We start from the raw sequence: 15,060 nt of genomic DNA, 5'->3' as shown, positions 1-15,060 counted from the left end.
AAAAAAAAACACTGAAAAAAATGAAATAGCAATAAACCTGCAAAAAAATTTAAACACTTCTAGTGATCAATGAAAACAGGAAAAAGTTAAAAGGCATATTAAAATGGTAATGTTAAAAATGATTCCCAGCATTGACAAGAGTGTAATGAAATGATTTTTTACAATGCTGATGAAAATTTACACCTGAACAAGACTTTTTGAGGTTAGTTTGAAAAAAAGCATTATAAATTCCTTAACAAATAAACATATACTTACCACATGACTCAACCATTTTACTCCTAAGTATTTACCAAAGAAAAATGAAAGTAGGGGCTGGGACTATATAACTCAGTGGTTGAGTGTTTGCCTAGCATGCATGAGGCCCTGGGTTCAATGCCCAGCTCACAAAAAGAAAGAAAAAAGAAAGTAGATGTTCACATGAACACTTACATAAAAAGTGTTTGTAGTGGCTTTATGTGTGACAGCCAAAAAACTAAATAATCTATATTTACTGGTGAATAAACTGTGGAATATTAATACAATGAAATACTACTCAGAAATAAAAAGAAGATTGATACATGAAAGACATAAATATACCTCAAAATAATTATGTAGAGTAAAAGAAATCAGATCAAAATAAATATAAACTGTATGACTCTGTTAATACAAAAAATTCTAGAGAATACAAGCTAATATATAGAGACAGAAATCATTGTCATTAATTTTTTGGGTGGGGAGCTGCAGGCACGTAGAAGGGATTCATGAAGGGCAAGAGGCAACTTTTGAGGGTAATGAATATGTTCATTATCTGGAATGTACTGGGGTACTGTGATAGTTTGGATATGAGGTGTCCCCCAAACACTCCTGTGTTAATGCTGGAATGATCAGAGGTGAAGTGGTTAGATCACGAGAATAGTAATTCAATCAGTGGACTAATCCATTTGATGGATTAATAATTTGAATGGACTAACTGGATGATAACTGTAGGCAGGTGGGGTGTGCCTGGAGGAAGTAGGTCACAGGAGCCACACCTTTGGGATTTATATTTCCCTGCTGCCTCACCTCACCTGCCTGCATGTGCTTGTTTGCTCTTGTCCTCCCTTCTCCTCCCCTCCCCCCTCCCCTCCCCTCCCCTCCCCTCTCCTCTCTTCTCCTCTCCTCTCCTCTCCTCTCTCTCTTTCCCAGCTGTTATGAAGTAAGCAGCTTTCCTCTGCTACACCCTACCACCATGATGTCTGCCCTCACCTTGGGCCCAGAGTAATGAGCCAGCAGACCATGACCTGAACCTCTGAAACCATGAACCCAAAATAAACTTTTCTGCTTCTAAGTTGGTCTTGTTGGGCATTTTGGTCACAGTGACATAAAGCTAACACATATACACATGTGTCAAAACATTGAATTATACACTGTGTGTGTAGTTTATTGTATACAAATAATGTCTTAACAAAACTTTACCTACTTGTTAATCTAGTAATTTTATTTTGAAATAAAACATAATTTTCAAAAATTATATACAAGGAAGTTCAACTAAATATTTATGGCACAGTTATTCACATTAAATTAATCTGTTTACTGAATAAATAAACTTTAAATCCTGGGACAAAAACAGAGAAAGAGGGACTGGGGTTGTGGCTCAGTGGTAGAGTACATGCGTAGCATGTGTGAGGCACTGTGTTCGATTCTCAGCACCACATGCAAATAAACAAATTAAAGGTTCATCAACAACTAAAAAAAAAAAAAAAAAAACGGAGAAAGGTAGCATGGCACTGAGGATCTGGCACTCCCAGGCACACACCTTAACATCTGAATGCCCAGACCCCAGAGGCAGTAAGTACATGCTGCCCGGGAGACACTGGGAGTGCTCTCAAGCCTGTTTGTGGGACAGTGGAAGGGTTTAAAAATCATCATTGTGAAGTGATACAGAAATATGCTTATGATATAGTAAGTTAAAAAGGCAGAATACAAACAGGTAGGTACAGTATCAATGTTGTGGTTGAGATATGAGGTGTCCTGCAAAAGCTCTTGTGTGAAAGGATTAGATTATGAGAGCTATAACAAAATCAGTGGATTAATCCACTGGTAAAGATTAACTGGGTGCTAACTGTAAGCAGAATGGGTATAGATGGAGGAGGTAGATCACTGGGGGTGTGCCTTTGGGGTTTTTATTTTGTTCCTGTTAAGTGGAGCCCTCTTTCTGTTTCCTGTTTGCCTAATCCTGAGCTGCCTTCCTCTGCTAAGCCCTTCCACCATGATGTTCAGCCTCACCTTCAGCCCAGAGCAATGGAGTTGGCCATCTATGAACTGAGAGCTCTGAAACCATGAGATAAAATAAACCTTTGGGGCTGGGGAGATAGCTCAGCTGGTAGAGAGCTTGCCTCGCAAGCACAAGGCCCTGAGTTTGATCCCCAGTACTGCAAAAAATAAATAAATAAATAAACCTTTTCTCTTCAACACTGTTCTTGTCAGATCTTTTTGGTCATAGCAACAAAGAGCTGTCTAAAGCAATCAACAACTGAGATAACTAGAGAAAACAAAGGGAAGAAAACAGATAACCCTGATAAGAAGATTATAGGTAGTTATTATTTTCTTCCTTCTAATTTTCTATGATATGTATATTATTTGCATTGTGTTATTTTCAGTTTTTATTACTGAAATATGATTTAGATACAGTACCCCACAGATCTGAAGTATATAGTTTGAACAGTTGTAAAAAATGCATATATTCATGTAATCCTCAAGACGTAAAATACTTCCATTTCCAAAGAAATTCCTTCAGGCCCTTTCTCAGTTTTTCTTGCCAGAAGTAATAATTGTTCTTATTTCTTTTTCTTTTTCTAGCAATACTAGGGATTGAACCCAGAGTCTTGTGCATGCTAGTCAAAGACTCTCCCACTGAGCTATCTCCATAGTTCCTCTCCTGTCTTACTTCTATCACATAGATTAGTAAATGGAATTATTATTAAACATTTTTTGAAATCTAGTAAATGAGATATTTAAAAAAATACAAGGCCAACAGCAAATATCTGAAACTGTTTAACACCCACCAGAATAGACTCCACCTGGTTGAGTCAGAAGATTTGAACACTGTGGAAAGTTTTCCTGAATCATGGATCCAGAAGATAATTCACCACCAAGGACACAGGCAGGAGAGGTTGATGCAGAGCATTTAGGTGGAGAAAAAAGATGTTTTAAACAACAAGTTTAATAGCCATCTTTCTAGCTTTTCTTGCGGGTAGCAAGCTAAGAACTCTGGTGCTGCACACAAGGATTCCTCTTTGAAGGGACTCTTTCAAAATGGCTTTGTCAACATCTACCCAGCACAAATGAGGCCCCACTGTCTATCACACATTGCTCACCCAGGGTCTCTGGCCTCCGAGTGGAAATCCGCAGACTTGCAGCAGGGATGGGGACAAGCTGCAGCAGTGTATGAGCCAGCTGCTTCCCTAGGTGGCCACCTCCAATGATGCCAACCTTTAAGTCCGCCTTTTCAGTCACATCAAATGATTCACTTGAGAGAGAGCTGGAACTTTTGTTCTTAGGTAGTAATTCTCTGGAAAATAAATAGACAAACATGCACATAAATATATGTACACACTATAGCACTTCCTGTCAACCTCTAATGTTCATTGCTTTAATTTTCTCAGAAGGCTGATGGCACCTTAGGTACTTCAGAGAGAAGGCATTTCAATTGTGGGCCATTTATCCAACTTGACTAAGCAACTAAATGTTCCATCTGATTAAATTTTCTAGAAACATTTTAACACCCCTTTCCCAAGGAACCAAAACAGAATTAAAATATTTTAAAATGAACATCTTTTGGTTACATGCACCATGTATTTTCCTGCCTTCTTAAACACAAGGCTGAATATTTAATCATTTCATTGACTCTGGGCCATCACTGTGAACAGTCAGTCTTATGCCTTATGCCCTAGTATGTTACACATTGTGGACCTACTCCTTTTTGTTTGTTTTGGAGTCTGACAAATGTCAATTTTTTTCTCATGATAAAGAATATATAACAAGAAATTTACCACCTTAGCTATTTTTAAGTGTACAATGCTATTAACAATAAGCAGACTGTTGCGCAACTGATCTCTAGAACCTTTCATCTTGCAGAACAAAAACTCCTTATCCATTGAATACCAACTCCTCATTTCCCCTTCCCCCAACTCTTGGCAACTACCATTCTACTTTGTTTCTGTATAGCTGCTTTAGATGCTTCACTGAAATGTAATCATGCAGTATTTATCTTTTTGCAACTGGCTTATTTCATTGAGCATAATGTCTTCAAGTTTCATCTAGGTTGTAGCATATGAGATAATGTCCCTTTTTTTTTTTTTTTTTTAGGGCTGAATAACATTACACTGTGTTATATAACACAATTTCTTTATCTCTTCATCAACAGACACTTAGGTTGCTTCCACATCTTGGCTACTATAATTGATCCTGCAATGCACATGAGTGTGCAAATATCACTGAGATCCTGTTTTCAATTCTTTTGGATATACAGCCAGCATATGACAATTCTGTTTTTAAATTTTTGAGGAACTCCATATTCTCTTCGGTAATAACTACAGCATCTTACATTTTCACCAACAGTGCACAATTTCCAGTTTCTCCACATCCTTAAAATTTGTTGGGGCCCAAGTCCTTCTGATCGAGGCTCCCAAAAAAAAAAAAACAATTTTAAAAAACTTATTAATTTCTTGTTTTCTAATAACAACCATTCAAACAGGTATTCTAACAGTATAGTTCATTGTGAGTTTGATTTATATTTTCCTAATGATTAGTGATAGTATCTTTCTTCATACCTTTATTTTATTTATTTATGTGGTACTGAGGATTGAACCCAGTGCTTCACTGCATGTAAGGCAAGCGCTCTACCACTGAGCTACAGCCCCAGCCCCTGAGCATCTTTTTATTTACCTGTTGTCTGTTGGAAACCGAATGAACTGTGGGGGTGTCTGAGCCATCTCTAAAGCCAAGGTAGGTCCCTCGGAGAACTCTGAGACTGCTTTGTTGCCTTAGCTCAAAGAGAATTCTGTGATACTGAGGAATTTTTTTGGTTAGACAGCCCTAGGTTCAAACACAACTCCCTGGAGGTAGAGAGAGATAACCTGTGCCCAACTAGCCTTGTAGCACCAGCTGCCTGGAGGAGGAAGAATTACTGTGCAAGTGGTAAGTCCCCAATCAGGCCAACTTCGCCACAGCTTCTAGCTGCTTATTTACTTGAAGAATTCCTCCTCACGATAAATTCCTTTTGTGGTTTCACTATAAATCAAGCATTCATGGACTTTCCCCCTTTGTTAACATCAGACCCATCAGGTCTTTTCTACCAGTAAAGCCCCAGCTTAAAAAAAAATAAAATATATATATATGTGTGTGTGTGTGTGTGTGTGTGTGTGTGTATGCACTTCTTGCATCCTTTGTTTATTTCTTAATACTACTTTTCAGTCTTTTATTTCCAGTTGGCCCATACCGCCAAGGGTTATTTATTCCCTCCCCACACAGGCCACAGTGGACAGTTGTCCATTTCAAGTGTGTATATATAACAAATAATGTAAGGGTTCAATTTCACTTTTTACATGTGGCTATCCAATTTCCCCAAAACTATTGAAGAGACTATCTTTTCCCTGTTGTGTAGATTTAGCACAAGATCACTTGACTATATTATGTGGTTTATTTTGGGCTATTTTGTTCCATCAGTCTATTTGGCCAACTTTATGGAAGTACCAAGCTGTTTGGATCACTCTAGCTTGGTAATATGTTTTCAAATCAAGAAGTATAAGGTCTCCAGCTTTTTTAAGATTTTCTCAAGATGGTTTTGGCTATTCTTTGAGATTCCATGTAATTTCATGGATGCTATTATTCTATTTTTACAAAAAATGTCATTAGGATTTTGATAAGAGTTGCATTGAATCTGTAGATCACTTCGTGAACCTTTTTTTGTTGGGGAGGCTATTGGGGATTGATTGAACCCAGAGGTGCTTTACCACTGAGCCATATCTCCACCCTTTTTATTTTTTTATTTTGAGACAAGGTCTCACTAAGTTGCTGAGGGCCTTGCAAAATTGCCCAGGTTGGCCTTGAATGTGCAATCCTCTTGCCTCAACCTCCTGAGTCACTGAGAAATAGGCGTGTGCCACCATTACACAGCATGAACAATTTAACACTATACATCTTCCAACCTATAAGCATAGGATGTCTTTCCATTTATTTGTCTTAATTTCTTTCAGCGATGTTTTGTGGTTTTCAGTGCCCAAGTCTTTCACCCCCGTGATTAAGTTTTTTTACACTGTTTGATGGTACTGTAAATGTAATTCTCTCTCTCACTGGTTCAAACTCAGGGTCTGTGCATGCATGTACCACTGAGCCACACCCCAAGCTGAGATTGTTTTCTTAATTTCCTTTTCAGATTATTCATTGTTTTAGATATGCAACTTATTTTTTAGTGCTGATTTCGTATCCTGCAACTTTGATAAATGTTTACTAGTTCTAACAGTTTTGGGGGGGTCTTCAGGTTTTCTACATACAAAAGCAGTCATGAGCAGAGATTATTTTACTTCTTCCTTTCCAATTTGGATGTCTTTTATTTTTTTTCCCTAATTGCTCTCGCTCCACCAGTACTATGTTGAATAGGAGTTGTGAGAGTAGAAATCCTTGCCTCGTTCCTGATCTCAGAGAAGCTTTCAGCTTCTCACCATTGAATGTGATAACTTGAGCTTTTCATGTATGGCCTTTATTATGTATAATTTACCTCCATTCTTAGTTTCTTAGGTGTTTTTCTTTATCGTGAAAGGGTGTTTACTTTTATCAGCTGCTTTCTCTACTGATCAAAATGATCCTGGGGTTTGTTTCCTCTAAAACTTACGTTGAAACTTAATGGTCACTGTGACAGTATTGGGAAAAGGAACCTTTGGGAGTTGATTGGGTTATGAGGGCTCCACCCTCATGAATTGATTAATGCCATTACCATGGGTGTAGGTTAGTTATTGCAGGAGCGGTTTTGTTTTGTTTTATTGCACTGAGATTGAACCCAGTGATATTCTTCCACTGAGCTACAGCCCTAGCCCTTAAAATATTTTTTTTTATTTTGAGACAGGCTCTTGCTAAGTTGTGCAGGCTGGCTTCACAATCCTCCTCCCTTGGCCTCCGGAGTTGTGCCTGGAGCAGGAGTGGCTTTTTTATAAGCCCTTTCATACACATGCTCTCTTGCTCCCATTTGTGTTCCCTCTCTCTCTCTCTCTCTCTCTACCTCACTCTCATGGTCTCTCACCATGTAGGCTGTGAGAAATAAACATATTTTCTTTATAATTTATAAAGACTGTGGTATTGTTATAGCAGAAAAAAAAAGTATACTAAGACAAGGTGTGAAGTGAGGTTGTTGATTTGAGATCTTTCTTCTTTATTTAAATTTTATTTACTTTTATGTGGTGCTGAGGATCGAACCCAGTGCCTCACATGTGCTAGGCAAGTGCTCTACTATTGAACCACAACCCCAGTCCTCTTTCTTCTTTTTTAATGTAGGCATTTAGTCCTACAAACTTCCCTTATGCTTTTGCTGTGTCCCATAAGCTTTGATATGTCATGTTTTCATTTTCGTTTCTCTCAAGATATTTTCTAATATCCCAATATCCCTTTTCTTTTTTGAGCCATTAATGAGTGTGTTAATTTTCACATTTTAACAAATTTTCCTTTGGCTACTCTTCTCTAGGTTATTTGTTTTAGCCAGCCTTTTCATCTCTGTGACCAAAAGATCTAACAAGAGCAATTATAGGAGGAAAAGTTTATTTAGGGTTTACCAATTCAGACTTCTCAGACCAAAATGGCTGATTCCATTGCTCTGAACCCAAAGTGAGGCAGAACATCATGGCAGAGGGGCATGGCAGAGGAAAGCAGCTCAGGATATGACAAGGAAGCACAGAGAGCACTCACCAGGAACAAATTAGAAACCCCAAAGGCACACCCCCAGTGAACAGCCATATCCTACCTGGCTACAGTTACCACCCAGTTATTCTCTATCAGTTGATTGATTCATTGATTATATTACAACTTTCATAATCTAATAATTTCACCTGTGAAAATTCTTTCATTGCCTCACACAAGAGCTTTAGATATGAGGAACACTTCATAGCTAAACCATAACAATCTCATTGTGGTAAAAGATACCAGATGTAATTTTAATTTTAGATTTGTTGAGACTTATTTTGTGACCTAACATGTGATCTATCCTGGAGACTGCTCCATGTGTACTTAAGACTGTCTTGGGGCTGGGGATATAGCTCAGTTGGTAGCGTGCTTGCCTTGCAAGCACAAGGCCCTGGGTTCAATCCCCAGCACAAAAAAAAAAAAAAAAAAAAGTCTTGTTTCCTGCTGTCAAGTAGAATGTTATGCATTTGTCTGTTAGATTCCTATTGGTCTACTGTGTTATTCAACCCCTTTGTATCCTTATTTGATCTTTTGTCTGGTCGTCGTATCTTTTATTGAAAACTGAGTTAAAATCTACTATTATTGAGTACCTTCAATTTGGACAATATTTGCTTCATATATTTGGATGCTTTGATACTAAGGGCATATATATTTACATTTTTATATCTTCCTGGTCTTTTTTTTTTTTTTTTTTTTAACCATAATAAAGTCATTTTTTGTCCCTTATATCAGTTTTTGACAAAGTAGTGCTAATACAAATGTGGTCACTCTTGGTCTCTTTTGGTTACCATTGGCATGGAGTATCTATTCCTAGCTTTTCAATTTCAGCCAGTGTGTCCTTATCGCTCCATTCAGTTACTCTGTCTTTTCATTGGAAAGTTTAATCCATTTACATATAAAGTAATTGCTGACAGGGAAGGACTTACTTTTGCCATTTTGTGAACTGCTTTCTATTTCTCTTGTAGCTATTTTGTTCCTCTTTTCCTCTTGCTGATTTCCTTTGTTTCCTTTTTGTAATGATATGCTTAAATTCCCTTCTCATTTTCTTTTGTTTATCTTCCATGGGGATTTTCTTTGTGGTTACCACAGAGAAATACATAAGAATCCTGGCTACAATAACTTATTTTAAATTGATAATGGTTTTACGTTAATCACATACAAAAACTCTATTCCTTTACACCTCCCCCACTCCTTGTTTGTTATTGATGTCACAAATTATACCTTTTTATATTTTGTATCCATTTGCATGGTTTTATTATAGTCAGTTGTTTCATGCTTTTACCTTATAATTCTAAATCAGAATTTAAAATTACTTATATACCACCAAGGATATGTATTTGTATATATATTTAACTTTACCAGATAGATCATTTTTATATACTTTCATGTTGCTATCTAGCATCTTTTCAGTTTAACTTTAAGGACCCCTTTAGCATTTCTTTTAAGGCATGTCCATCAGTGATGAACTCCCTCAGCTTTTATTGGGAAAGGTACTTTTTTTTGGGGGAGGGGGGATATTTTTTCTCCTTGATGTTTTAAGGAGTTAGACCAGATATCGTATTTTTGCTTGGCTTTTTCTTACACACTTTGAATATATCAAACCACTCCTTCTTGCCTGTAATGTTTTTGTTGAGAAATAATCTTCTGGAAGCTCCCTTGTATATGAGTCATCTTTTTTCTTGCTATGTTGAATATTCTGATAGTTTGATTATAATGTGTCTGTGTGGGCCTCTTTGGATTCATTCAAGTTAAGAATTTTTTGAGCTTCTTGAATTTGGATTTTCCTCAAATTTGGTAAGTTTGGGGCCCTTATTTCTTCAAATTGGCTCTCTTCTCCTTGAAATTCCCATCATGCATCTACTGGTCTGCTAAATGGTGTCATGTAAGTCCCTTAGGTCTTATCTTCACCTCTCTTCTCCTCCCTTCCCCTCCCCTCCGCTTCTTTCTTCTAATTTCAACTGCCCTATCTTTGAGCTCACTGATCCTTCTGTTAAGACTGATTTTGAACATCTCTGATGAATTTTCTCATTTCAGCATTCTGTTCTTCAGCTCAAGGTTTTGGTTGTTTTTAATATTTTCTTTTTGTTGATATTCTCATTTGTTCAAGTACTCTTTTTCTGATTTTATTAGTTGTTCATCTGTGTTCTCCTGTAGCTCAATTGAGCTTTTTTGAGGTTGTCATTTAAAAAGAAATTGTTAGTTTGAATTGTTAGGTAATCTGTAGATCTGTTTCTTTAAGGTTGGTTTCCAGAGACTGACTGTTCCATTGATTGGGTCATGTTTTCTTGTTTCTTCATATGCCTTATTTTTTTTTTGAGGGGGTGGGTGGGATTTGAGAATTTGAAAAACATCCACCTCTCCAATGTTTACAGACTGGTTTCATTGGGGGCGGGGGGGGGGGGGGGGGGAGCTTTACCAATTGCCCAGCAGGAGATTCTAAGGCCTTCTCAAAGCTTTTCTGGGTAATGTTTTCTTTGGGCTTGTGTTTGTAATTGCCCAGAGAGGTCAGCCAGATCCTTTTGCAGGAGTTTGTAATCTCTTGCTCTCTCTGGGTGTCTCTCTGGGATACTGCACATTCTCTATTCTACAACAAGCCACTGAGCTTTCCTTGGTTCTCATTCAAAGCACATTAACCCCCACATTGGGCAATCTTTCAGGCAACCTGAAAAGATAGAATGTTGGATATATATTCCACTTTTCTAAGGTAAAATCCACAAATTGGGCATTTTCTCCATACCAAATTGTACTGATTTGAAGAAAGGGCTATCTCAAGTCAAGTGCAATCATTTTTCTTCACTCTTTCCATGTAGCTGTTATTGGCATTGCATTTTCCTGGGGGTACTCCAAGTTTTTAACTGGTTTCTAAAGTTCTCATTAACCCTTTTTAGAGAATTTATTTTTGTTAAGTCAGTGTCTCTGTGGAATTATGAGGTCTGGAGCTTCTTATTCCTCTATCTCCCTGACATCACCCTCAGACAGCTGTCAATTTTCATTGTTAACTAGATGAGTGAACCCTGTACTTTCATACACTTACTCTTTCTGCTTAGCTATTTGTTTTGCACAGACCTGTGAAATCAGGTAACTCAGCTTTATAAGAAAGATTTATTAAAATAAATAGTTTATAAAAGTGAAAGAGACCTAAGAAAGTGAAGATTTGGGAATACACTTTTCAGAGATTCATTTAGTGTTGGTCCTGGATGTGTTTTTTGAACCAAGATTAACAAAGTCTACCCTCTGAATATATAGAGTATTACTTTTATTTTCATATGCAATCTTATATTTGTTCTGTATTTTTGTAAAACTTCAAGAGTCCTAGAGCCATAGCATTTCCATATAAGCACCATATGCTATTTTCTACTTAAAGCTTTCCTCCTGGTTAAAGAGAGCACTTTCTCTTAATGCCTAATCCAAATCTAAAATGCCTCCTGGAAAGTTTTACATTGATTTCTCAATAGTTATCTTGGATATAACCAACTTTACCAGTATCTTTGTTAGCCAATCAGCAAATTCACTGAGTAGGCTGCCTCCTGCTCTATTTATAAATATGATCAATTCAGATTTAGTCCCACCATCTAGAAGTTAATCTAATTTCAGAGAAAAGTACACAGAATAGGGTAAAGAAATGACTTATGCTCTGGAGAGACCTAAAGTTACAAAATCCAGGAGATTAATTCCAGGCAGTACCTGGATCATACACACACCCCCTGTTAAGTATCAAGCCATATTACAGAAAGATCTCAGAAACCAGGACAGATTGAGAGCTTCTCTGCAAATAATATTCTGGTTTCAGTCAAATCATCTGTCTATAGAGACTGCAAAGTTCCCCAGGTGGCTTTTCTGTGGTGAAGCAGTCCACTATTAAGTCAGCACCAAAAGGAAGAACTGACTCCATTTGCAGCCAATAGACAAGGAAAGGCTAGTCATTAGCAGCTGTGGAAAGCAAACTGGTAGTCCTGTTGCATAAATGAATGATCATTAATTCACCAACTGCAAGAAAAATTGCACTAATCCATGTTTTATTATGTAACTGCAGCCAGGGAACCCCGGTATGAATTTTCCTGGTCCTTTCAGTCCAGGAGTGATTGAGTACAGGTTGGAAAAGGTGGGAAGACAATCCTCCCACCAAATTTATTCTTCAATATAAAAAGGTTAAGTCACTTGAAGTCTCAGCAGTGAGAGCTTGTCTATCTTCCTGAACTTGGAGACCTAGCTTACCTCAAATTATGCAATACTTTGCAGAAGAAGGATGCATGGGCACAGGCCTCAATCATCAATCCTCGAGAACGGCCCTGCAAATACAGCCAGAAACGATCTTCCTCTGGAATTCCATAATCAAACTGTAGGGACTCAAGGTTCTCTAGCATGTCCATTTTCAAGCCACCATCTCCTGCAGTGACAGATAGCAATTAAGAGGTCTTCCTACCCTAGAACAGAGATCTATAGAGGGCTTGACTTATGGTGTGTGCACCTGGGTCACAGTTCTCATGATAGACTACATCACTTTTCTCTCTCCAATTCTGAATTTGGAGTTCATATTGCTAAGTATGGATCCCCTTGAGCATTCTTTTTTATTGACTGCACATGAATCCTCGGTTCATGAAATATTTGAACAGAAACCCAAAGTAATATTGCTTCACACAGGCTAGAGGCATTTCTTTCAGCAAGTGAATATACATTGGCAATGGATTTCAGGTGTTCATGGGCAGGATCTTCTCCCTTCCATTCCCTAGGTTTCAGAAATAGGACTGGATACGTAGGACCTTATTTCAAGAAATCCTCCCTTTTAAATAAACTTTGTGTTCCCCACAGAGTAGAAAAGATCCCAAACTAAATATCACTGGTCCCTTATCTAGGGCAGAGACATCTAGATTTTAGAAAATAAACTTGTAGATGTTTAACTCATCTATATACAGCTCTCACCAACCAAACAGATGGACTCTATTCCTCAGTAATTCTGGTCCAGGCAGGTAAGTAGTACATATCAAGTAAAATTACTTAAGAAAGCTGTCATTATGACTCCTTAACTACCTGAGTACTCAGTCTCCAAGTCTTAAAGGGGCCATCCCCACCTGCAGGTTTTCCTGACCTGAACATGAGGACACAAGTTCCTTTTACTACTTCTAAGAGTACTAAAACAAATCAGTATGGGACTCTCTTTTTTCCCAGCAGAAGATGTTGGATTTCTAGGTTTTTGTTTTTGTTTATTTCCCCCAGACTTGAGTATACAGATCTTAGCATTACTTGAGTCACTTTTGCAAGCCTTCCTTTTGTTCAAGAAATCAATTTTATAGCAATAGTGATATTGAGATGAGGATTTAAGTGGAAAAGTCTCTAATCCTCCTGTTAAATTTAAAAACAAAATCTTGTGAGGTGAAATTAACGTAAATTTAGCTATTTCAGAGTGAACAATTCAGTGGTACGTTCAGAATGTTGTACTACTACCTCTATCTAATTCCAAAACATGTTCATACCTACAAAAGAAAACCCTATTCACATTAAGCAATTTCTGCCCATCTCACCCCATCCCCAGTTCCTGGAGCCATCAATCTGCTTTCTATGGATTTACCCATTCCAGATATTTTATATTAAATAAATTCATATCAAATACATGACCTCTTGTGTCTGGTTTCTCTAATCCCTCTTTTAGGAAAGTTGCTATGCCACACTCCCAATCTCCTTAAAACCCTGACACCTGAATCAGGAGCATGGTAAGAAACAATCTAAGAAACATTTCCTGACCTCAAAACAGTGGGTAGGGCATTCTACTGTTGTAAGTGATGTTGCCGGCTTCAACAGAAAGGGAAGCTCAAAATCTCCCAGATCAGTATAGCCAGGGCAGCACATGTTCAACAGAACAGACATAATTTCTAGGCCTGTTTTGACTTCTACAATCTCAAAAATGGGGATTCACTTGTAGCTTTGCAATATGTCAATGTGGCTAGGCCCAACTATTTTTTCCAGAATTCTCTTCATTGTATATTTCTGGTTAGGGTGAACCACAAGAGCTATTTCTGTCCAAAACCTTAAGGGTGGAAATGAAACAGCAACCAATTTGTATTTCAGCTTATAAGGCTGAAAGGCAGGCCCTTCTGTAGTTCACACACATTGTTGCTTATCTGCTGGCCACCTTAGTGTGTGACAGCAGATGGACCTAAAACTGCTACAGCTTTTTCTGGATTCTCCTTCAGTTGCTTATTCATGGGACAGGTGTTTTTTTAGCTCCATGACAAAGATCACCAGCTTCTCCTTCAGAGTACCCACTCCAAGGCTGGAGTCAGTGAGAACAGAGATGGGTCCTAGTCGATTCTCATGGTTCTAGCTTGTCCCTGCTCTCAATCACTTTATATCCATCTTCCCTTTCCAACTGCCTGCCCTATGAATTTTAAGTTCTATCAACAGATATGAAGACAACCATCCTACACAGACTGTTTATCTAGCTACCATAAGGTCAAATCCCTGTTAACAAATTAAAATATAGATGACATTAAATAGATAATGTGTATATACTCCTCATAGTTCTATTTCTTAACTCTGATACACTAGGTAATAAAAGTTACCACTGTTTATCTGAAGATGAGCCCATAACTTTAGCACAATCTAGCAAATTAGATTCTTGTTTCTTCAACAGCAAGAAGGACCATCAGAAAAGGAACTATATATGAAGTTACCTGGAATTGCAAAGATTACAAAGGGGAGGAGCAAAAGATGGAGACTGCTCCCTTTAAAGCAGGGTTTCTCAACACTGGCATTACTAACATTTTGGGCAGGATAATTCCTTGTTGTGGAGGCTGTCCTGTGCATTAGATATGAGCAGCACCACCAAGTATGGCAATGAAAAATGTCTTCAGCCATTGCCCAATGTCTCCTAAGGGGCAAAACTGCCTCCAACTGAGAACCATGTCACCTTAAAGCATGCTCTGTGCCTCTGCAGGTACATGGTCTCTTCCTCCTACTACTTCTCCCATTCCAGACATAGAAGCACGAAACTAGAGTTATAAATTATCATACCCCCATTTCACAGATGAAGAGGAGTCCAGAAAGAAAAGGACTCATTCAGCACCACACAGTTTGTCAGTGGCAGAGCTGGGAAAAGAAGTTAGGTCTTCTGGTATCCCAGCTTAGTGCTCTTTCTGTTAACCACACAGCCCTGCT

At 38.0% G+C, this 15,060-nt stretch overlaps 1 protein-coding gene across 4 annotated transcripts in view; it reads right to left on the bottom strand.

Annotated features, from left to right (window-relative positions):
- Nucleotides 1-15,050, bottom strand: part of NOXRED1 (NADP dependent oxidoreductase domain containing 1) — a 28,628-nt gene extending 13,578 nt beyond the window's left edge. Inside the window, exons 1-4 of one of the 4 annotated variants that reach the window (XM_079130185.1) lie at nucleotides 14,917-15,050; nucleotides 12,124-12,295; nucleotides 3,336-3,529; nucleotides 3,024-3,078 (exon numbers count right to left, since the gene is read on the bottom strand). In XM_079130185.1, the coding sequence (XP_078986311.1) occupies nucleotides 3,024-3,078; nucleotides 3,336-3,529; nucleotides 12,124-12,278 (404 nt within the window). In that variant the 5' untranslated portion in view covers nucleotides 12,279-12,295; nucleotides 14,917-15,050. Of the gene's footprint in view, nucleotides 1-3,023; nucleotides 3,079-3,335; nucleotides 3,530-12,123 lie in introns of all 4 variants that reach the window. The other 3 variants (XM_079130187.1, XM_079130186.1, XM_079130188.1) reach the window with 3 other exon arrangements.
- Between the last annotated feature and the right edge of the window lie 10 nt (nucleotides 15,051-15,060).

The sequence above is a fragment of the Sciurus vulgaris genome (assembly GCF_902686455.1).
Source record: "Sciurus vulgaris genome assembly, chromosome: 2".
Classification (NCBI taxonomy): domain Eukaryota; kingdom Metazoa; phylum Chordata; class Mammalia; order Rodentia; family Sciuridae; genus Sciurus; species Sciurus vulgaris.
Note: the sequence above shows the minus strand (reverse complement) of the source record. Positions and strands in the feature narration are given on the sequence as shown.